This window comes from Filicampus tigris, chromosome 7 (genome assembly GCF_054856515.1).
Source record: "Filicampus tigris isolate MCC_2025a chromosome 7, RoL_Ftig_1.0, whole genome shotgun sequence".
NCBI classification, from domain to species: Eukaryota; Metazoa; Chordata; class Actinopteri; order Syngnathiformes; family Syngnathidae; genus Filicampus; species Filicampus tigris.
In genome coordinates this window covers 18,036,658-18,058,809 of record NC_141223.1, presented here as the reverse complement: position 1 = coordinate 18,058,809, position 22,152 = coordinate 18,036,658, and the positions used below count along the sequence as shown (strand labels likewise).

The window sequence follows — 22,152 nt, the reverse complement described above, 5'->3', positions numbered from 1 at the left end:
CTCGGCTTCCTCCCATGTTTATTCAATCAATCAATCAATCACATTTTATTTATATAGCACTTTTCATACATAAAAATGCAACTCAAAGTGCTTTAAAACATTCAAAGCAAAACATAGAATTATCTTCAATCAAAAGAAAAGATAAATTATTTAAAAGTTGTTGAAAGCCAAACTAAAAAGGTGTGTCTTGAGCTTCCTCTTAAAAATATCAACAGTCTCTGCAGACCTGACATCCTCTGGCAGGCTATTCCAAAGGTGAGGACCAAAACGGCTGAATGCAGCCTCGCCATGCATTTTGGTCCTCACCCTTGGAATAAATAAAAGGCCGGCGCCAGAGGACCTCAGGATCCGCGAGGGCTGGTATGATAAAAGCAAATCAGATAAATAAGATGGCCCAAGACCATTAACACATTTATAAACTAATAAAAGTACTTTAAAATCGATCCTGAAACACACAGGGAGCCAATGCAGCAATTTCAAAACTGGCGTAATGTGCTCCCGCCCTCTGGTTCTCGTCAGCACCCGAGCGGCTGAATTCTGCAGTAGTTGCAGTGGTGAAATGCTCTTTTTCGGGAGGCCAGAGAGCAGGGCATTACAGTAATCTAAACGACAGGAAATAAAGGCATGCATCAGCACTTCCGTGTTAGCCTGAGAGAGAAACGGGCGGACTCTGGCGATATTCTTAAGGTGATAAAAACCAATCTTGGTTACATTTTTAATATGAGGAATAAAACTGAGCTCAGAGTCAAAAATGACGCCAAGGTTCTTCACACAGTGTGAGGGATTAAAAATGTGTAGTTTTGGTAAAAGCTTCTCTCTCTGACCTTCGGGACCGATAACTAAGACCTCAGTCTTGTCCTCATTGAGCTGTAGGAAATTATCTGCCATCCATGACTTGATATCTAAAATGCAATTTAAAAGGGTATCAATGGGTCCTGTGTCATCAGGAGACACGGCAATATTAACTATATATGTTCCATGTGACTGACGAACCAGCCCAGGATTTATCCTATCTATCGTCTAAAGTCAGCTATGATATCGGCTCCAGTTTAGCACGACCCTAATGAGAACAAAAAATGGATCAATATGAAACTATAAAACAAAACAAATTCGCTTTCCCTATGGCCAGTCAGGGAAATGTAGTCAAATGCTAATCCCTTATTCTCTATAGATGTGAAAATGTCAAATTCTGGTCCGTGTGTAGGCTGAGGTTGATGTCGCGTGACAGTGCTGTTAATACGTGTCCCTAATTCCTATGGGTGAGAGCATAATTCTCACGTCCTGAGCCCCGTTTTACCTCATTTGCTCCCGATGCTCTTTTTTTTTCATTTTGCTTTTTTTCACCCACATTTAAAGTCACGTGATCATTCTACAGTAAGTAATCCTGGAAACGCGATCTTCATTTTATTTGGGTGAATGGGATATAGCTGTCACATTGCACAACAGAATACCACGAATGAGTACAGAACTGACATTTGTAATACATTTGTGGTTAACTCCATCTGTATGAGGCATTTAAATCAATCACAATTAGTTTGTCTTATACATACGCGAGGAGGTTAGATATCGATTAGTTGTAACTTGCCACAATGTGTTTGTGCAATGTTTTTGTCATGTTGTTTGACAAATATCGATTCTGAAAGGCGCAGCCGCTGACGTTTGTGGCGTGTTGTATATTCTCGTATAGTATTAATGGTTTCTATAATTGAGTAAGAGTCGTATTAAGGTTTGGACTAAGTTATTGGGACCAATGAGTTTAGTTTTACGCTATCTTCTCTGGTCCTGTTGGCCATAGTAGCGAGCGACTGATGGTCACATGGCCCACGCGCGTGGCGACAAGAGGGAGTGGACGTGGGAGTTGGGGGAGGGAAGATGAGAGGACTACATCGGGTCCACTCGCGGAGAAACACGTACATACGAGGACCGCGGCGAAGACAATCCGGTCTGATTAACCCAAATCCTCTGCCTCGGTCTTCTTGTGACGACCCGACTCGCTTCCTTTCATCACCTGGCGTGCGTGAGCGTGTTTTGAATGTACGTGGGAAGGAAAGAACGAGGACGATGCGTGGACCGGAGTAGACAATTCCGGAAATAACATGCGTACACGCAGCCTGTCACGTACGCTCAGGAGTGGATTTGCATTGCTGTGGGCTGAAGTAAGTGATAGCTTGTCAGGATTATTTTGTCTCGCTTTATTTTATTTTAAACTCACAAATGTTGTTGTTTTATTGCACTGAAGCTATAGATACATACAATATAGATTTTAGGAATAACCCGGTGACCAAAAGTTATTTAGCTGGCTGGGGACGACGTTAATGTTTTGACTTTGACATATTTAAACCGAATATTTTTTAAAGGCTAAACGTATAATGGCATATTAGTTTCTTATCAAATCTTGTGAGTGACAAATGTCTGATTAACCAAATCAGTGGCAAAGATTGTTTAAAATAAGATCACAATTAGTTGTGTAGTGACTACAGTTTTCATCATGCTTCCAGATGGATAGATAGATAGATAGATAATAAAAATAGTAACTTTAACTGTAACTTAACATTTCTTGCCTGCTCTATGACAAAATACACGTGCCATCCTATTAATAGGCCCATATTGTCTCATTTTACTCTTCACAGATGCACAACAACGCCTCAAAATGTTTCTGCGACTAATGCAAGCTGCACTGCAACATGGGTCTGTTCAGGGTAACAGATTGCCGCGAAAGCAGGAAAAACAAGGCTCGGACATGAAAGTGGTTGCATCAGAGCTCCTCTCCGTCAGACGACCCAGCGGCTAAAAGATGAAGGGCTGACGTGGGCTACGTGCACATCCAGCGCCGCAAGACGTGATGATATGGCGACTTTGGGAGGCACGGACCTCTTAAATCCAAGCTCAGCCTCCTGCAAACCGATAGCAGTTTCAGCGTCTCAGGAAAGCAGGATCGGCACCCAGCAGCTCGTCCCTACACCAGCCGAGATTGTGTACAAGTACCCGATAAACATGGGGATCAACGGCGTGGTGCTGGTCGGTGGTCCGACTGCCGACAAGTTTCTGATGGGTCTGGCCTCCCAAAGCGACCCCTGTGGACTCACAACTCCGACCAAACAATGCAGAACCGGCGTGCCGCCCCACAATGGTGGCATAGCGTCTATGTCTGTGGAAGGAACCCACGGAGCAGGCGCTTTCGCCCACACACCAAACCCAGCACATATGAAAGGGACCTGGGGGCCCCCTGTGTACCAGCGCACCAGCAGAGCGTGTCTGTTAGAGAATGCAAACACTACTATGATAAGGAGGATCAATAATGACCTAAGAGCTAGACAGCAACAACAGAAGAGGAGAGGTGGGGAGAACCGGGACTTCGGTTCTGAGACTGTTACAGGGTCAGCATCGCTGGCGGATCCTGTGGACACAGTTTTTACCTTGGTGGAATCAGACTTGAAGCGAAGGAAGATGGCTGATGGGAGTATTGCTTACAATTTTTCAGGTGCTAGACTGACGACTGATTGCAGTAGCCCACCAGTCCCTCCATCCCAAATTATCCAGCATAATATATATCAGATGGCCATCCTCGACCCTCCATATGACTGCAGTCAGACCTCCCCCGTGGAGGCTAATGGAATCCCAACACCTCCTCCATCAGAGGTGTCTGTCTGGTCAGCTGAGCGTGTTGCTCTTCAGTACATTGTGCCCTGCATGAAGTACTACGGCATATGTGTTAAGAACAATTTTCTTGGCCCCGTATTAGGCGAACGGGTCTTGGAGGACGTCGAAGTTCTTAATCAGAACGGAAAATTCCGGGGCGGGCAGCTGGTGAGCCAGAGGGATATTCCGTCTCAGAGCATCCGAGGTGACCAGATTGTCTGGGTGGAAGGGCACGAGCCGGGGTGTAAAAACATTGCAACTCTGATGTCTTTCATCGACGAGGCCATCATGTATAGTGCGGCCAATGGACGGCTGGGGGACTATGTCATCAATGGACGGACTAAGGTGAGAGGGTATGGGGTTTATATATTTGGAGTTTGATCACGGTCATGTAATGTCTGTTGCATGTTTACTTCCCTATAAACATGGTTGAAGTTCAGATTGCAGAGTGAGCAGATTATTTTCTTCCCACGTTGGCTTTATGCCTACATTTAGGCCTGCCCCAACCAGTGCCCTCATCATGCTGGCACCCAGAGGAAGAAAAATGCATGGGAAGCTGTATCGCCTGGAAATCGGCCCAGCTAGCTGTGTCTTTGAAGGCAACTCTTCCCCTTCTTAGGTTTAAGTACGCCAACATGATACTGCGCTGTCAGTAGGAGTCAATTTTCTGTCCCTTAAGGGCTAATAATCAAACTCTCGGGAACTCCAAAGTAAGGAAAAAAGAAGCTTACAGAAGCAACATGACAAAATTTACCAAAAATGACAGTCAGTCAAAATGTGGCATTTGGTTGGAATGGCCACTTCAAACGGAGTGCAATTCACCAAGAGGTTTGAAAATTGAATTATGGGTTCTGGAAATTGAGTTTTTGTGTGAGGGGGGAAAAATAGCCTTGTTGGGTAATGTTTATGTGTGATACTGTATCACGTGTAGAAAACGCCTTCAAATTAGTGTAAAACTGCATAATGTGATTATTTCTCAACATATCTCTTCAACCCTGTCATTTTGTATGTTACTCTAGGAACCCCTTCTCCGATTGGGTGACAAGTCTCAGCTAAAAATATCCACCAATAAGCCTGTACAGGCTGAAATTTCAATGGGTCGGCATGTCAAAATGACTGTGAGGTTTCAAGTGTTTTTTCCTGCCATAAAAACCAGTCTTAACTATATTATAATATATTCTGATAATATATTTATCAGATTGCCTTGTTTCAACCAGTGGGCTTGCATAGAACATATTCTTGAATAAAATATATACTTGGGTTGACTTCCGCTTAAATAACTTTGATTGCCACTTTCTACAGTGTCCTTGTGAAAGACTGCATAAGAGCACCAGCTGGTGCACCAGAACTCCAGCAGTAAATATAGAAGAAATATATAAGAAAGAGAAGGATCAGGGAGTGGTTCGACCGGACAAAAGGTCACTGCGTTCCTTGACAGCGGTTACATTCCATTTTTAATAACAGTTCTCAATGTTCTTCATCCCATCCAATTTCTTGTGGCTGCTTTCTGACTCCTTCACTGCTGCCTAATCAGAGCAGCTTACTTTTTTGGTCGTCGAAAGTTTTGTCAGGGGTTTCCTTGGTAACACAGCCCATACAGAGCACAGCTCTGTGTTGTCTGAAAGATAATGCAAAAACAGCAGTAGCAGCAGCGCATTACATGAATACACCCCAACTATCATTAATCAGCAGAGGCGATGTCATTCTGTATGATTAATTTTGGTCACCTTATAGCGTATGCAGTTTTGCAGTATGTTTAGTCATCTCGGGAAGCCACGCAGCAGAATCTGCGCCATTCCGAGAGCGTCTGTTGCAGCAGGCCGTCCTCAGATGCCCTTTTGGTGCTCGGTAGTGCCACCATTCTGGCCGAAGCTGGTAATAACTACACTTGCAGCTGTTACACAACTTGCTGCTACGGATGTAGAGCGACTTTTTATTTTGATGTGAGCTCCATCCTTTCAGATAATGGAGAGATTGCAGGTGAAAAGAATAAATCATTTTTGACAGTGCATGCTTCCAATTGTGTAACAGAATATTTAGTAAACAGCTAGACGGGGAGCTATTTCCTTATCCAAACATTAATCATCAACTGTTTTGTCTTCAATCACTGGCCTATTATGCAATTTAAGTGTGAGTGTGTTGTAATGGGATCCTCTTTGTTCTGCACCAGCTGGATACCGCTCCCCCCTTATAATTTATTTTTTTAAAAAGGTCGCATATACAGCAGGAAGCTTTTTTTTCACTTCAATATCTTTTAAAAGAATGACATTTGGCTATCCTATCCTTGAGATTACCAGAGATTTGTACCCGGATTCCCTGACCGAGGCAGACATTTACATGTTCTCTCCGTGCTTGTTTGTGTTTTCTGCAATACGCCAGTAGTTTTCTCCCACGTTCAAAAATAGGTATCTTAGGTTGATATTAAGCTCTGAATTGTTTATGGTTATAAATTTGAATGGTTGTTGGTGTGAATGTGCCCTTTGATTGACTATAGCAACCAGTCCAGGGTGTACCCTGCCTCAGTCTGAAGTCAGCTGGCATAGGCTTCAACACACCTATGACCCTAATGAAGACAAAATGGAGGGATATTGTTAATTTCTCCATATTTGGCGAGACACATTTTGTCAAATATCCATCTCTTTGTAAAATACTGAAAACTGACACCTGTGTATCAATTATATATCATTATTGGACATGCGGTCACAATTTGGTTGTATACTTGTCTCACTCCTACACTGTACATCTGATATAGTATAGTAGTTCACATACAGTACAACAGGATCCATTAGTTTGATCTAGTGGTAACAGATCACATAAGTCACGGTTCGGATCAGAACGCAGATTTTGAGTCACGGATAACATTGTTTTTCAGGTCAGCAAAAAAAAAAAAAAAAGGTGAATAGAACTATCTTCATTTATTTTATAAAACACTTTTTGCCATAGAAAATAAATAAAATCAACTGCTAATGTCTAATATGGCCGTTTAGGATTTAAGAATACAATTTAACCCAATATAAGGAGGATATATTCTTATTTTATTTATGGCACAGTGTCTAAAATAAGGTATCCTGCCAGACATTTTGAGCTGAATGTTTACTTTAAATTATTTCATGAGAAAAAGTGTTTTATAAAACTAATGAAGACAAAGTTTTATTTAGCTTGCTTTTTTTTCCATAATGAAAAAGACCTCAAAGTGTAATTTAAGGCACATTCCCTTCCATTAAACATGGAGAGTGCATTACAAAGTAATCTAGATCCATAATGTTGAAAAAAAAAAAAAAAAAAAGAAAGTAAGCCAAGGAACAGCTGTTAAACTACCAGCTGGGCACTTGTTGCTAGCTGCTAGTCACTAACGCCGTAGACTTGTGACGTATCGTACAACGACGGGGTAATTAACTAGCGGTTTGTTAGCATCCTAAATTAGTGACTGAATATGATTTCAATATGGCATTGTGATGATGTTGGTAGCAACTATGTAATGTCAATTAAAACTGTGATAAGGCAAGCCGAAACGTCGAAAATGGAAGTCAAGTTAGCTGTTTACGCCACCACGCGGGCCAACTTGAAAGTAAAAGTCTACTAGGCTATTGCATTAAGGCATCAATGACTCAATGTATTATTTGGTAAGCTTTGTGGCGGCACGTGTTCGTTGAGTATGTTTGCAGCTTCCTTGACATGTCCGAATGACGGTGTTGAAAAAAAAAAATCCTGTCTCATTATTTTGACACGCCCATTCAGCATATTTCAGTATTTATCACCACATTAACAGCGTCTATAAGCATCTGAAAAAAATAACATGCAATCTGCTAAATAATTTAAGTGTAGATATTAATTTTATAATTTAATTGTTTTTCATTTCATTTTTAGAGATGTAAATGTTCGTTACATTTTTAGAGATAATGTACTTTTTGTAGTGGGATCAGTGAAAAAAAATCTTTATTACTCCAACATATGTTTTACTGAGGAAGATTTGATGACTTATGACTTGCTAGAACCAAGTACTGACTTGACTTGACTTGCTTGCAATTTGGTGGCGACTCAATTTGACTTTCTTGATTTTCTTTCCACGGTGACTTGGGACTTTCTTGACTTGATGGTTATGACTCGAGACTTATGTACTTGTGACTTGCACGTATGTGACTTACTCCCACTTCTGCCTGTAACCTAATACTGTATGTTCAAAGCACAGATTTTTGGGGTGGCTCTTCCTCATTGACAAGTGGTAATAGACTGAAACACGATTAATGTGGTGCATACATTCTAGACACACCCACAATAGGTGAACATCTGTAATGTAGAGAAGTCATATGAAAAACATTTTTGAAATAGTTTTGTCCCTCCTACACGCTTTAAACAAACTTATTAAAGCACACCTTTAAAAGTATTTCTTAGTGCTTGTTCTCACTCATGTTACTGTAAAGAAATGGGAGACTATTGTAGAATACTTTGAGGAAACAAAAGGCGACTTTCTCTCGCACAGTTCTCCAAATTGGAAGCAAAGCGTGCTTGCTTCAAGCTGTTTGTAATTCCCAGTTTACTGTAAACCAGCAAATTTAAACTTAACGTTGTATATTCTAAAAAAAATTAAATATGGTTTGGTTAAACATTTTCATGTCAAATTTCCAAATAAGTCTGCTAGCAATGTGAAATACCATAGACTGGCTCATGAAAATTAGCATTGACGTAATGGTAATTATAAACCTTTAAACAAACGCAACTTTAACACACGTGGAGCAGCAACACATACAAACAGAGCATGCAATAATAATTATTGGAAATAAGCGCTATTACTGGAAGTTAGTTATGGCCCTTCTCTGCTTCTTCGCGCTCTTATTGACATGCTGTGTTTCTTCCAGTAGACCTCAGTGCTGCCCCGCATCTTGTGGCACAACGTGGTACCACACTCAAGGTGACTTATTTGGACTTGCCTGCAACTACAAAAACCTGTAATTAAATGATTGCTGAAAAATACATAATTTAACAGGGGTATGAACAATGAACTGTATAATAAAGTCAGTGTACTTCTATTTGTTTATCCATGTCAGGCGCTTCTTGAGCCACTTGCATGCATGCGTCCTCTCAGTTTAGTTTTGTTCTTGTGCAGAAGAGCATCTTCTGCCTGACCACCCGTCACCGGATCGGGTCAGGCATGTGGCCGGCACACGTTAGGCATCAATGGCGGTGTTCGTTGGGGCACGCTTTGCTCGGTGCCAATTAGACCTTAATTTACTGTGGGCACTGATCTCAGCAGAGATGTGACGTGAGCCAAGGACCACAGATCAGATCGCGGCATGCTGTGTCATGCCGTTGATGTATGTGTGCGTAGGGTTCCTCTCAGTCACTTGAGTGCATGTGTGAAACTGTTACATGATTCACTGACGTCAACTGTGCTAAATTGGTTGATTTAGCTCAAATACCATCTTGAGTGGTGGGAAGTAACAGTGTAAATGCTTCATTACTGCATTTACGTAAGTAGTTTGTCGGGTATATGTACTTTATTGAGCATTGATTTTTCTTTGAATTTATTTTATGACTATTTACTTTTACTTCCTACATTTGAAAACAGATGTACTTTCTATGTCACATTTGTTTTCATGTGACATGTTTATGCTGCGGGCGGCACGGTGGCCAACTGGTTAGCACGTCCGCCTCACAGTTCAGAGGTCGTGGGTTCGATCCTGGCTCCGGCCTTCCTGTGTGGAGTTTGCATGTTCTCCTCGTGCCTGAGTGGGTTTTCTCCGGGTACTCGGGTTTCCTCCCACATTCCAAAAACATGCACGATAAGTTGATTGGACACTCTAAATTGCGCCTAGGTGTGATTGTGAGTGCGGATGTTTGTCTTTGTGTGCCCTGCGATTGGCTGGCAACCAATTCAGGGTGTCCCCCGCCTACTGCCCGAGGACAGCTGGGATAGGCTCCAGCACGCCCGTGACCCTTGTGGGGATAAGCGGTTAAGATAATGGATGGATGGATGGATGCTGGGAGCAAGGGATGCTCTGTCTGCTGGTGTTTAACGTTATTTATTGTGCTTGGTGACACTGCTGTTTTCAAGACTGCTACGTGCATCATCTTTTCAAATGAACTGGGCGTAAAGCCACCTTTATTAAGCGATGTGTATTTAATGCCTTCATTTAAATATTTTCCTTATAGCACTTTTGTTTTGTTTTTTCTTCTAGTGCTTACTGTTTGTAAAATAGCCCCATGAATAGGGTATTGTCAATGATTTTAAGCTGCCTTAGATAAAAAAAAAAAAAAGGTAACAGCTACATTGTTAGGTACACCTTTCAATATCTAATTTCTTTTTTTAAATTTCTAATTTTTTTCCAGTCGAGGAAAACATTTTTTGGGGAAAGATAGTAATGCATAATTTTCATTGACACTGTGTGACAGATCTTAGTTAAACATTATAGTTGTATATAGTGGTTGTTACTAATACTTGTATTTATGTTTCATATATCTAATTTCTGTATCTTCCTTTCACGTTTGAATTCAAAGTGTAAATTAAAATGAATGAAGACAAAATAGCAGCAAGTTTAAAATCTGGCCGGTGATTGGCCTATCGCCTCATGAGTATTAATAGATGGATTTAAGACTTTGCCTCACAATCGAGAGGTCCCGGGTTCAAATCTCGACTCAGACCTTATCTTGCGGAGTTTGCATTCCCTTTGTGTTCTTGTATGGGTTTTCTATGGGCACTCAGGCTTCCTCCCACATTACAAACGTGTTAATCGAAGACTCTAAGTTGTCCATAGGCAGGTGAGTGCCAATGGTTGTTTATATGTTCCCTGAAGTCAGCTGGCATAGTTTGCAGCCCAAAACCGAGGACAAGTGCTATAGAAATGGATGGATGGATGAATTTAAACATTTATAAAGGTCATTGGCAGTTAACTATCAGCGCAAATTCAAATTCACTGAGAATGAGAAACATGAGTAGGATGTCCTTAGGTCCTATGTGGCGGTTGTGATAGAAATCTTTGTTTTGATTTCCCACAGGGTGGCAACTCTTGTTGTAGCACAGCATCGACGTTGTTGTCAGGCAAGCCGAGTCGAATCGATATTGCAACCACGCAGAACCTGTTAGTCATGAATGACGCACGGCTGCAGCTCAGGTGACGTGATGCAGAGAGGATCCATTGTTTCCACCCGGAGCAATATAGGTTGACAAAGGTGACAGAACCTTCCTTTGCATTCAGCCAGTGGTGTCTGTGCCCTGAGCCAGGTGTCGAACTGTGAGTCACCACCTGTGTAACCATATGTATTGCATTATTGCATTGCTAATTTAATATAGCATACCACTGCTAATTACAATAGGGTGACCGTATTTTGATTGTCAAAAAAAGAGGACACTCGACCCGGCCTTGAGATACTGAAATGATAACTCTAATCATTTTTAAGTAGGGCTGTATGATATTGGAAACACAAGCATGTCTTTTGCATTCTGCACTGCATGTGCCATTATCACAATGACAACATTTTTTCCAATATACTGTGGAGCCCTAATTGAAATTATGCCTCTTTTGTATGGGTAGAAAATGAAAGGGAAAAAAAACATGTAGTAGTAGCTCTCTCTTGAAGTCTTAAGTATGGCAATGTTCTAAATAATACCTCAGATGTGAAATATCCAGCTTTAACAAAATATTTTTTCTCTTTTCAGTGTAATAATGTAAAAAATAAAATAGTCTCACAAGGACATTAAATTAAATAAGAAAAATAAGTCACTTCAGTCTTTAGTTTTGTTTTCCCTCCATAATTGTTTTCTTGTCCATCCTGTGTACCCGAGTCTAACAATTAAGGAACTCAATCAATCTTGTAGATGAACTCTCTCCTGATACAGCATTTTTGTGTTCTTCTATGAACATATGAACTTTGAGATATCCGGCCATCACCTTTCATTTAGACAATGAAACCCCGCGACCCTTGTGAGGATAAGCGGTATCGATAATGGATGGATGGATGGATGGACATACGAGCAAGCTTTGCACACTTTGACACACACTGTTTATCCTGTATTGACAGTGTCCTCACCGCTCCTCTCAGTGACTTCAACCACAGCGGTGAAAAAGACAAATGAACGAGATGTTGTATTGCTTGCTTATTGAACTGGGGTTTCGTTCCATCCCATTTCAGTAGTAAGCAGTTTTCTATGACACTTGCACGCTTGTAACTGAGCACACCTGCTCCACACTACGGACTGTAAGTCTGTGCTCCCCGTGCACTCGTCTTCACTTGCGCTACTTTTCTTCTCTTCCGGGTTCCCACCCCGCCAGTCTCCACGTCACACACGCCGGTAATGGTGCACTCTGCCTCTTATGGAGAAGAAAGAAGGGGAAAAAAGCACCCCGCTTCTTATTTGTCACTCAAAACGTCATTCAAATTAAACACATGCTAATTCTGTCCATCCATCCATCATCCAATCCGCTTATCCTCACAAGGGTCGCACGCGTGCTGGAGCCTATCCCAGCTGGCTTCGGGCAGTAGGCGGGGTTCACCCTGAACTTGTTGCCAGCCAATCGCAGGGCACACAGAGACAAACAAATCTCACACTCACATGCTAATTGGTCCTGTGAAAAACAATTTAACCCAGACCTGTTCATGAATTTATAAATCCCCCCGGGCGCCTGGACAGCGTATAATAAAGTGGACATATCTGGGCAAAAAAGGTTGTCTGGCCACCCTTAGTTAGAATGTACGGTAATGTCCCCACAAGTGGTCAAGGATAGACACAGCCAACAGCGGACTTTTACTTTCATAAACGAGCTGCTACTGCCGCTACCGCACTCAGATTGACAAAGGCTGGCTAACGGTTAGCTAGTTCATTAGTCAGCTGCTAACCTAAGCGATCAACAGCCAACTCACCTTCGATTTGTTGACACCCACATCACTCACCAGGCAGGGGCCCACCAGCCCCTCACATGCATATTTTCCTATTTAAAGCAACACTGTGTCATATGGCAGTTTTTGTTGATTAAGGCGGTGCCATGTGGACAAAAGCGGTCGTGTTTTGGCAAAAGTTGACCACATTTCCCATGCGCGCCAGCGCGTAGTGTCGTGAAATCCTGCGCTCTCGCTGGCCTGCGAGTTGGACTGAATTGCATTTCTATTTCCAGTGGCTGTGTGAAAGATGAATATAGCGATGAGGTAATTAATCAAATTTTGTTTAAACAATTCTTTTTGTTTGTTTTTTTGCTTCTGCCATGACACCAGTAATAGCGCGTAGACGTTTGAATCGACTTCCGTCCTTATAGCCAAAGGAGGACGTGAGTATGCCGTAAAGCAATTCAGGACATTTGTATGTTTTTGTGTGCCAGGGTTGCTTCCATCCTCCTCAAAGTTGCTTAGTGCCAGTAAAAATGATACAGACCCCCCCCAGGGCATGACAAAAGTCCCATTCAACTACTTGTAAGTCAATGTTTCATCAAAAGAATTGTGAAAAAACTTTATTAAGGTCGATTACCTGCCCAGTGCTGCTTTAATAATGAAAGATTCATTTTTATCCAATCAATACTTCATCAGTGAGGGAGTAGATTATTCAACAGCTGCAGTGCTAATGCTGGCCTACGTTGAGAGGATAGGTACACTTCAAATCACAAGGTGGTTATGAATGGCGTAGTGAAGCATGCCTGGCTTTCGGAAAGACAGCTGTTATTGACTGTGCTGAGGTTGGGGTTGGTGGTGTTGGGAGCACAATTACTCGTGGGATTAATATTGTTGTTGATACGGATGTTGTTGTGCCTATTGTTCTTTCGTCTCTCCCCCAGCTGCTCAACCACTATATCCCGTTCTCGCCATCACAACCCAAGTGGCCGAGGCAGAGGATCTTTGCACGGAGCCTGGCTTCTGTTTGTGTTGTCTTCCTTAGAGGGAGTTTTTCCTTGCCTCTGTCGCCAAGTGGTTGTTCATGTGGGCTTCAGTTGATTTTCGTTAACCCATGAGGAAAGTGCTTCTTGACTTGTTCAATGTGGAAAGTGCCTTGAGACAATGTCTGGTGTGAATTGGCACTGTGTCGATCAAATTGACTTAACTTGACAGCTGTGCGAACCATTAAACTACCATTGACGGCCCCAATGAAAAAAACGACTTATCTTAAAAGCAATTTTCTCCCCAGAAATCTCAAGATGCATAGTTTCCTACCACTGCTGCTGGCTATCATCATTCAGCATCTCTTCCTGCTGCCAGTTAGTAAAACAGTCTGCTGCAGTTGTTAGCCGCCTAGTCAGCGGAATTGCTTAGAAATCTCGGAAACATGATCTTGTTTCTGTAGCCTGCACTCATGGCACCCACTTTTGCAGTTTTCACTTCACAGCACGTTTCAAGGCCATTACGGGCACTTTGGTGTTGGAATGCGCACTGACTTTGAGCAGTCACGCAGGTCTGCACTCCTCAGTGAGAGTGGCCTCCCGAGTTGCCTCGCTGGCTTGAACACAAGGGCGTCAAGTGGGGGGAATACCAGCGTGAGACCATTGTTTCGATTGTGGATTTCAATGTGTAGATCTTAGTGTTGACCAGCTCATGACCTTCCACATTTCTGTGCATTTGGCACTGTGGGAACCTCACTGGTCACAACAGTAGGTATACCTGCAGAAATAGCCAATGCAAGGTCTGTATTAAAAGATTTTACAACCATAAACTGTAATTCCTTTATACTTATTGACGTGCAAAAAAGCGACTGTTGAGTTCCTTTGTAAAATATGTCATTATACTGAACAAACAAAACTAATCATCCTGTTTCCTTTGTTGTAGGCCATGGTTGCTTGTTACCCGGGTAAAGGTGCAGGATATGTCCGTCATGTAGATAACCCGAATGGTGATGGGCGCTGCATCACATGTATCTACTATCTCAACAAGAACTGGGATGTTAAGGTATGATAATGAAGTGTACTATTCACGTGCATAAGAACTGAGCCGTGTCTAATTGAGGTCACCGTGAAAGCACTTAAAATGGAGTGGATGATAAACAAAAAGGAGTTGTAGGATGTCTACAGGAGTTCAAATGTTCAGAGTGGTTCGGTGCAGAGTTAAAAAATATACACACATACATGCACACGCGCACACACTCCAAGTATTCCATTTGGATTACATTCAATAAGAAATGATAGCGTAAATAAGTTATAATGGCAAAGAAGACTAAAGGTATACTCAAATTATTGCTATCTGCATTGGAAATTTAAAAGAAATAGCAAAAACATATTTAAACTTTAATCCATTAAAGCCGGGAGCGCATAACCGCGTTTCTCCCTTTAAACCCTGGAGAGCGTATACGTCAATTTCTTTTTTTAACCCAATTCTCGGTCTCTTAGTCAATTAAATGCATCAGAATATATGTGTGATGGTGTCGTGAGTTGTCGGAGGATATCCGGAATTTTTTTGAGGAGTAATGGAGGCACAGTCGATTGCGGGAGCTCTGACATAAGTCACGGCGGTGATATAGAGGACACGCTCACGGACCATCCAAACATGATGTATGATAAGGATATATGTTCGTAGACAATGGCGGGGGCAGTGCCGCTGCGGCACTGCTCTAGTTCCTCCAGTGCTGCCAATAAAGCAGGGCCTTCCAAACGCAAATGAAAAACTCAATCAGTTAATTAAACCTAAGATCAACAAGCAAATAACAGTCCCCCTCTTCCCCACACAAATCGGCAAATTCTGAAATGCTGACCAAGAATATGTGTGGATTTAATGTTCTTGTTCCTGTTATTTTTCCCTTCATGTAGCTTGAATGAACCCAAAAAGGTTTTTTTTTTTTTTTTTTTTTTTTTTTAAATCATAGACACAAGGAGGGGTGCTGCAGATCTTCCCCGAAGGCAAAAATGTGGTGGCAAACATCGAACCCTTGTTTGACCGGCTCCTCATCTTCTGGTCGGACCGCCGCAACCCACACGAAGTCAAACCGGCCTACGCCACTCGGTGAGCTTCAGCTTGGAACATGTAGAACAAAGATTTTAATTTACGTCACTCAACAGTATCCGTCCACCTCTCCTAGCTGGGGGGCAAGGTGGAGTCAGAGGCAGGAAGTATGTGTTTCCTGAAGGGGGGTACATGCCGGTGGAGAGGAAGGTTCAATTGCAGGGCTCGTGCTAGTGAGGCACACACATGAGAGACAGGAATAAACAAAGCAGCCCCACAGGAGTGAGGAGACACTGTGGAAATTAACCCCTCACTGACCGAGACATCAGCTTGTACTCCACTCAGATCTTAGAGTAAAGCAGTGCTAAGGAATAGTGTACAGTGCAGTGGAACCTCTGAGGTCAAACAAAATCCATTCCAGATGGTTTTGTCAGGTTTCAAAGCAAATTTTCTCATAGACAATAAGAAAACTAAAAACAATCTGTTCCAGGATAGTCAGTAGTCCCAGATGTTGATCAAAGTTATGGGCAAGCTTTTAAGTAGAATTTTCACATTTCTTATTATCATATGTGTGGATGCTAAAGCTAATGCATTAAGCAACTGAGTTGCCGCTCCCAAGTTTACTATTGTCGCGCTGTTTGTTTCATTGTCTGATGAATGAAATGCAGATTGCGATTACTTTTTAGCATGTTAAATAAAATAAAGGCGAAGAATGTCAAAGTGGCCCTTGCATCCTTCAATTTTCCCGTATGCGGCCCATGGAAGAAAAAGTTTGGACATCTCTGCCTCTAACTGTCACTTTACTCAACAAGCCGGGTTATTCTGTTAATCTGCTGCAGGGAATTTTACATGATGACATATTTGACTAATTAATCAATCCTTGTTTGTCTTCCAGCTACGCCATCACAGTTTGGTACTTCGACGCCAAAGAGCGAGCAGAAGCGAAAGAGAAATACAGGCTGGGTGAGCTGAACCCCCTCGCTTGTTAATTATATGTTAAATCAGTCGGGTTATATTGTGACAAATGTGCTCGTTCTCTGCTACCTGTGTCCATAGCAACAGGACAGAAAGGTGTTCAAGTGCCTGTCAGTCAGAACAGCAGGACTTGAATCCCTGCTAATCACCGGAGAGCCAGCATGTGCCTTTCTGAGCTCTTAATGGATGCCGTAAAAGGAGTTAAACCCTTTGCCATTTCACCCGGCAGTTTTACCTGAACGAAAGGTGCACCAGAGGAGTATCGGCATAGTTTTGGTCTCTTTTTGAAGATAACACTTTGAATTTTTCTCCTCAACTGTCAGAATCTTTTTAAGTGCTACTGGCACTGAATTATGGAAGTTTGAATACATAAAAGAAGGCCGACCCACGGCCTTCTATACGTAAAAGAAGGCCGACCCACGGCCTTCTATGTATTCAAACTTCCATGATTCAGTGCCAGTAGCACTTAAAAGGATTCTGACAGTTGAGGAGAAAAATTCAAAGTGTTATCTTCAAAAAGAGACCAAAACTATGCCGATACTCCAAATGGTTCAAGTACAGCCTCAAATTTACTTTGGCGCACCTTTCGTTCAGGTAAAACTGCCGGGTGGAATGGCAAAGGGCTACGTGAGTTAAACTGTCACTGGCTTGTGCAGAACGGACCACAATGCTCTGGTAAAGGTCAGCAGGCAGTCCTCTTCTGTGGAAAATGAAGTGTTCCTGTTCTTTAAATCTCAATGCATCCTCAATGAGGACAATTACTGGAAAAAAGGACTCCTGTCCATTTTGTTTGTTCGTTACTTTGCCTGTTGTCAGTCACGTGAGGAATCCTTCTTTCCCAATTCGAAGAAGAAGAATGAATCCAGTCGGAGAGACACGAGGAGTGTCAATCATCAACGGGACGTTTTGACCCCGCGATGACTTCCTGCATAGATGTGAAATGGCCATTATAGAGAACTATGACTACTTGACAGTGAGGAGATGGTACTACTTTACTCACCATCCACACTAAACGGAATTGTCCACTGAAGATATTGGAATCGAAGGTGGCAAAAGTCGATTCAATGCAATGGCTGCCCAACAAGACTTACAACATGAGGGGAAACTTTTCACTCTTCATTTAGAAGTGATGTGGACAGACACCGCTTCATGGTCTCAAACAGGGTCTCTTTTAAAGAAGTCAACCCCAAAAAATTCTTTGCAATAATATGTTCTATGCGCCTTCACTAGTCTAAACATGGTATTCTGATTAACCCATTAAGGCCAGGAGTGCATAATCGCCTTTCTACCACTAGAGCCGGAAGTGCTGTTGCGTCTTTCTACCCTTAAAGCCGAGAGAGTGTATACATCATTTCTTTTTTTTTTTTTTTTTTTTAATCCAATTCTTGGCCTCTTAACCAATGAAATGCATCAGAATATACACCTGACTGTGTTGTGAGCCCGCGGAGGATGTTCCGGAATTCTTTCGAGTCATAATGGCGGACGCCATCGATCGTGGGAGCTCTGAAATGAGTAACGGCAGTGATAGAGACGACACGCTTATGGACTTTGAACCAGTGGAACCAGTCGAACGTGATGTATGGTTAAGATTAATGTTTGTAGATGTTTGTAGTGAATGACAATATCGAAGGTTTTGTAACAGAATACAGAATGGTAATTACCACTTTGTTTTTTATTAAAAATAGTGCCTTCTTGCACTGACACTTTATTTTTACATCTTCAATTGAAATAGTAAAGATGAATAAACTCGAGCCTGTGTGAAAGCCACACGTCTAAGCTCTCAAATTCTTTTGGAATTCTGTTTCTATCTGCTAGAGCTTGAGATATTAATTATTTTGTAGGTGTTGAACTTCTGGGCAAACTTCAGGTTTTCGAGGATAATTCCAAAGACAACCTTTTTGGGAGCTGTTGAGATAGGCGCTTTAGGCCTTAATGGGTCAATATTGCATTTGTGGCTGCCTCCTGAGATCGACAAAAGGTTTTCTGCTTAACTCATATTCCACAAACGCAATATTCATCAGAATGCCGTGTCTCGAATAGCAGGGCTACATAGAACATGTTATTGAAAAGAAGATTTGGGGTTGCCTTCCTCTAAATGTGTTGTGTGCATGTGTATGTGTGGGTGTGTAACAAGTCCACTTGTACCTCATACTTGCTCTAACACCACAAGTAAAGTACAACATGTAGATGTCTACTACATGCTGACAGATAATACAAACTATAGTTATATAGCTATCATTTTTTTTAAGAAAAGGATGCTATACGCTCAGCCGCAACACCTGAACATGCATGCAATACGATAGAAGAGCTGCAATGTCGAGAAAGGTACTGATGAGTCCCAAATTATTCACACGCTGGCAAAATGTATTGTTAACGTGAATTTTTATTTGGGTGAAAGAATATGGCAAGTGTAGGTATGTGTGTTGGGATACATTTATTGAGTTTCCATTATATTGTTTACATTTTGACAAAAAGTTCCTTGTCCATCAATATTCTTCATATACAAGCGCATCAAATGATACTCATGAAAAGCTTATTTCAGAAAGCAGATGGTATCCATGAAAGTTTTTTCTGAAGTTAATTATTATTGTTATGAAACACAACATGTTATGTTGTTTTAGAAGAGTGTGTCAAACTGATTGAAGAAGTAGCTCAGTTTCAAAAAGGTTGGTGATCCCTGCTCTAGGCCATGCTGGAAGTGAGAAGTATCCTTTAGAATGATGCCAAAGATTGTCCCTTATCATTAGCGGCGTAAAAATACAATTAAAACAAATCAATTAAAAAAACTAAACAATGGCAAATATTTTTCACTGATATCTAAAATAACACGTTTTGCTACTTTGTTGTCATCTCGCAGCCAAAGGATTCTTGTTACCGGTTACCGGCTTCGAAAACAAATTCAACTTAAGATATGAATCTTTTTGGATTTAATATAATAACTATTGTGCTTGTAGTGTGGAGTGGTGTAGAACTGCACCACATCATGAAAATAACTTGAAAATGCATGTACTGTACAGCAAATAAAAGCTTTCCATTATTTGCACATCTGGTGTAACCAAACTAGGTGACCAAAATGAACACCAATAAGGATGAATTCCTTCAAAACTGATGACGATTATGGTTTGAATACAAATCTTGTATTGGATCCCATTACAATGTGCATGTGCTGGTGAGTTGATATACTAACGATTATTATTAGCATAACTCTTATTTCCAGACTGAAACTTACGTAGGAATAATGCAATACTAAGCACAAGGTTGAACACACACATGTGAACTGTAGCACCTACTGCCTGCTTCTCTCTGTGTGAGCGTGTGTGTAAGTAAGTGTGTGACTTTTTCAATGGGTATTTGCACACGTGATAGATCTACTGTCTTGACGATGGTTACAGTTGTTGTGTTAGCCTGGTTAAAAAGGTTACTTTACAACAACAACAAAAAGCACTTTATTGAGTGAAATGAATGATTGTTTGTAAAGAAAAAAGAGCCAGATACAGGAGTTACACTTAACTGGCCATGGTAGTTGAAGAAAATGCAATAATGCCATTTATTTTGTGTGTATTTTAATGCTTGACAACAATCAAACCAATTGCGAAATTCTGTGCGATTGGGGGGAAATAGAATTAAATGCAGACTAATGCTTTCATGTTGTGGCTTTTATGATTTTTAGAAAACACAAAGACATTGCTACCAAACGACCAAGACAGCAAACTCAGCCAAGAATAGCAGTAACCTTTACCTCATTTTGAAGGAACACACTGCCCTTTATAAACACACAGTTAAAAAAAAAAAGTCAACATTTCCCTGTTTGACTGATAGAAATAGACAACATGGCTTCCCGATTTAAAGTGGAAGTCAACCCAAACAATGCGAGCCCACTAGTTGAAACAAGACATTCTGATTAATAATGCGTTAGTGGAATATGAGAAATCACCTGTTTTTAGCCATCTCAGGGGTATTGTTGTAAAAAAAAAATGGAAACCTCAATATTGATTGATATTTAATCTAGTATCGATTCAAGATATTCAATTGCTTTGGTATCGATACTTTTCAGTCTCGCAGCCTCATTCTTATTACGCTGACACGTGGTGTCGCTGATGGCGCCTAATGTTCCTCTCACGTGATCATTGGTTGGACGTTCTCCTGGCAGCTCATTTTTTCCCGTTCTTCTAGTTGACTAAAAAGCTTTTGTAACCGGATTGTATTTTAAGAAAAACAAATTCAGAGTATAATTTGTGTTATTTAAAACAAATGCTTCAATAAAAATAAATATTTTAAAAAAACTAAATGTTTTAATTATTACAGGGAAGACATAAACAAAACCATATCTTAAAAAGCTGGTAAAAACATTTTACTTATATTTGATATGTAAATTGGCCATCAAGAAGTTGGGACAAGAGGGGGGGAAATCCATTTAGAAGGTCCTCAAAGCATGCTTGGTATTTGGGAATAATATTTATTAATCAGTTTTACTAACTACATTTAGAGGTGCATTTTGTCTCAGTGAAGCCATAATTAACACAAGAACATGTTTGTGTATTTTTTGTGTAAATTTATGGGGGTGGGGGGGGGGGGGGGGACAGGAAATGTCCTCCGATACTGGAATGACCTTTCCTCTAGCACTTCCTAGTGGCTCATTTGCGCCATAACCAGTTCACAAACAATTACATATGTAGTGCAGTGATCGACCATCGGGGGTCCCAATAACACATGACAAATTATTCTCTAACCAATACAGTAAATTGCATTTGGGTGGCTTTTAATCTGTCTAGTTTAACATTGGACTTACCCTATTTCCATGAATTGCATATACCCTATTTCCATCTTTAACTCAATATATTAAGAATAGTTCAGTCATCATGCCTGCTCTTGCTAAGCCCACAGAGTGACAGCTGTTAAGCAATAAGATAAGATAAGAATGCCTTTATTGATATGATAAGCCTATTTTAGTTGTTCAATGATGCAATTTCTCTGAATTGTTACTTGTCACTAAGTAGAGCGAATCAATTTCTCTGAATTGTTAGTTGTCTAAATAGAGCGAATCTGTAAGTGGAATGTGCAAATGAGGCTATTGGTTCAGGGTGTGTACCCCACACCCAGCTCTCGTTGCCCTTTGCTCTCTATGGCCAGCTGTGTGTCGAGCATTTCTTAAATTATTCTTTTTTTTGTGTGGGTGACTCATCGGTTCTTGGTGCTCACACCACGTCGTGTTACTGAGAATCATACAACAATACAGTTTACATAGAGCACATACTGTAAGTAGTGGGTATTAAAAAAAAGTCTAAACACCCTTCTTGCCAAGTTTTTGTGATCTAAAAAAATTAATCAGACCAAGATAAACAATTTCAAAACCTTTTCCAACGATAATGGAAAACCATAACTGCTGCAATTTAATTGAAAATAATCTTTTCGAGAGCGGAACAAAGTTCAGTATGGCAAGTAAAATCTCAAGAAATCCATCCATCCATTATCGATTACCGCTTATCCTCACAAGGGTCACGGGGCGTGCTGGAGCCTATCCCAGCTGTCTTCGGGCGGGGGACACCCTGAATTGTTTGCCAGCCAATCGCAGGGCACACAGAGACAAACATCCGCTCTCACAATCACACCTAGGGGCAATTCACAGAGTCCAATCAACTTACCATGCATGTTTTTGGGAATGTGAGAGGAAACCGGAGTACCCAGAGAAAA

The 22,152-nt window shown here is 41.2% G+C and overlaps 1 protein-coding gene across 3 annotated transcripts; it reads left to right on the top strand.

The window, feature by feature from the left end:
- The first annotated feature begins 1,877 nt into the window (after positions 1–1,877).
- On the top strand, positions 1,878–16,688 carry egln2 (egl-9 family hypoxia-inducible factor 2). Of its 3 annotated transcripts, XM_086036570.1 has the most exons (6): positions 1,878–2,156; positions 2,631–3,984; positions 14,380–14,499; positions 15,410–15,546; positions 16,382–16,449; positions 16,543–16,688. In XM_086036570.1, the coding sequence occupies exons 2-6, from the start codon at positions 2,848–2,850 to the stop codon at positions 16,593–16,595; spliced, it is 1,515 nt and encodes a 504-aa protein (XP_085892696.1). In that variant the 5' UTR covers positions 1,878–2,156; positions 2,631–2,847; the 3' UTR covers positions 16,596–16,688. The 3 variants fall into 3 exon arrangements, 1 of the variants encoding a protein (XP_085892696.1); XR_015087554.1 differs by lacking the exons at positions 15,410–15,546; positions 16,382–16,449; positions 16,543–16,688 and adding an exon at positions 10,633–10,806; XR_015087555.1 differs by lacking the exons at positions 14,380–14,499; positions 15,410–15,546; positions 16,382–16,449; positions 16,543–16,688 and adding exons at positions 10,633–10,806; positions 12,844–14,368.
- The last annotated feature ends 5,464 nt before the right edge of the window (positions 16,689–22,152 follow it).

What these genes read in the sequence shown, in the direction of transcription:
- egln2 (XM_086036570.1), top strand. Translation starts at nt 2,848, where the DNA reads ATGGCGACTTTGGGAGGCACGGACCTCTTAAATCCAAGCTCAGCCTCC. An exon ending in TCATCAATGGACGGACTAAG is followed by an intron (nt 3,985 to 14,379) that starts GTGAGAGGGTAT and finishes CCTTTGTTGTAG; the next exon opens with GCCATGGTTGCTTGTTACCC. An exon ending in ACAAGAACTGGGATGTTAAG is followed by an intron (nt 14,500 to 15,409) that starts GTATGATAATGA and finishes TTTAAATCATAG; the next exon opens with ACACAAGGAGGGGTGCTGCA.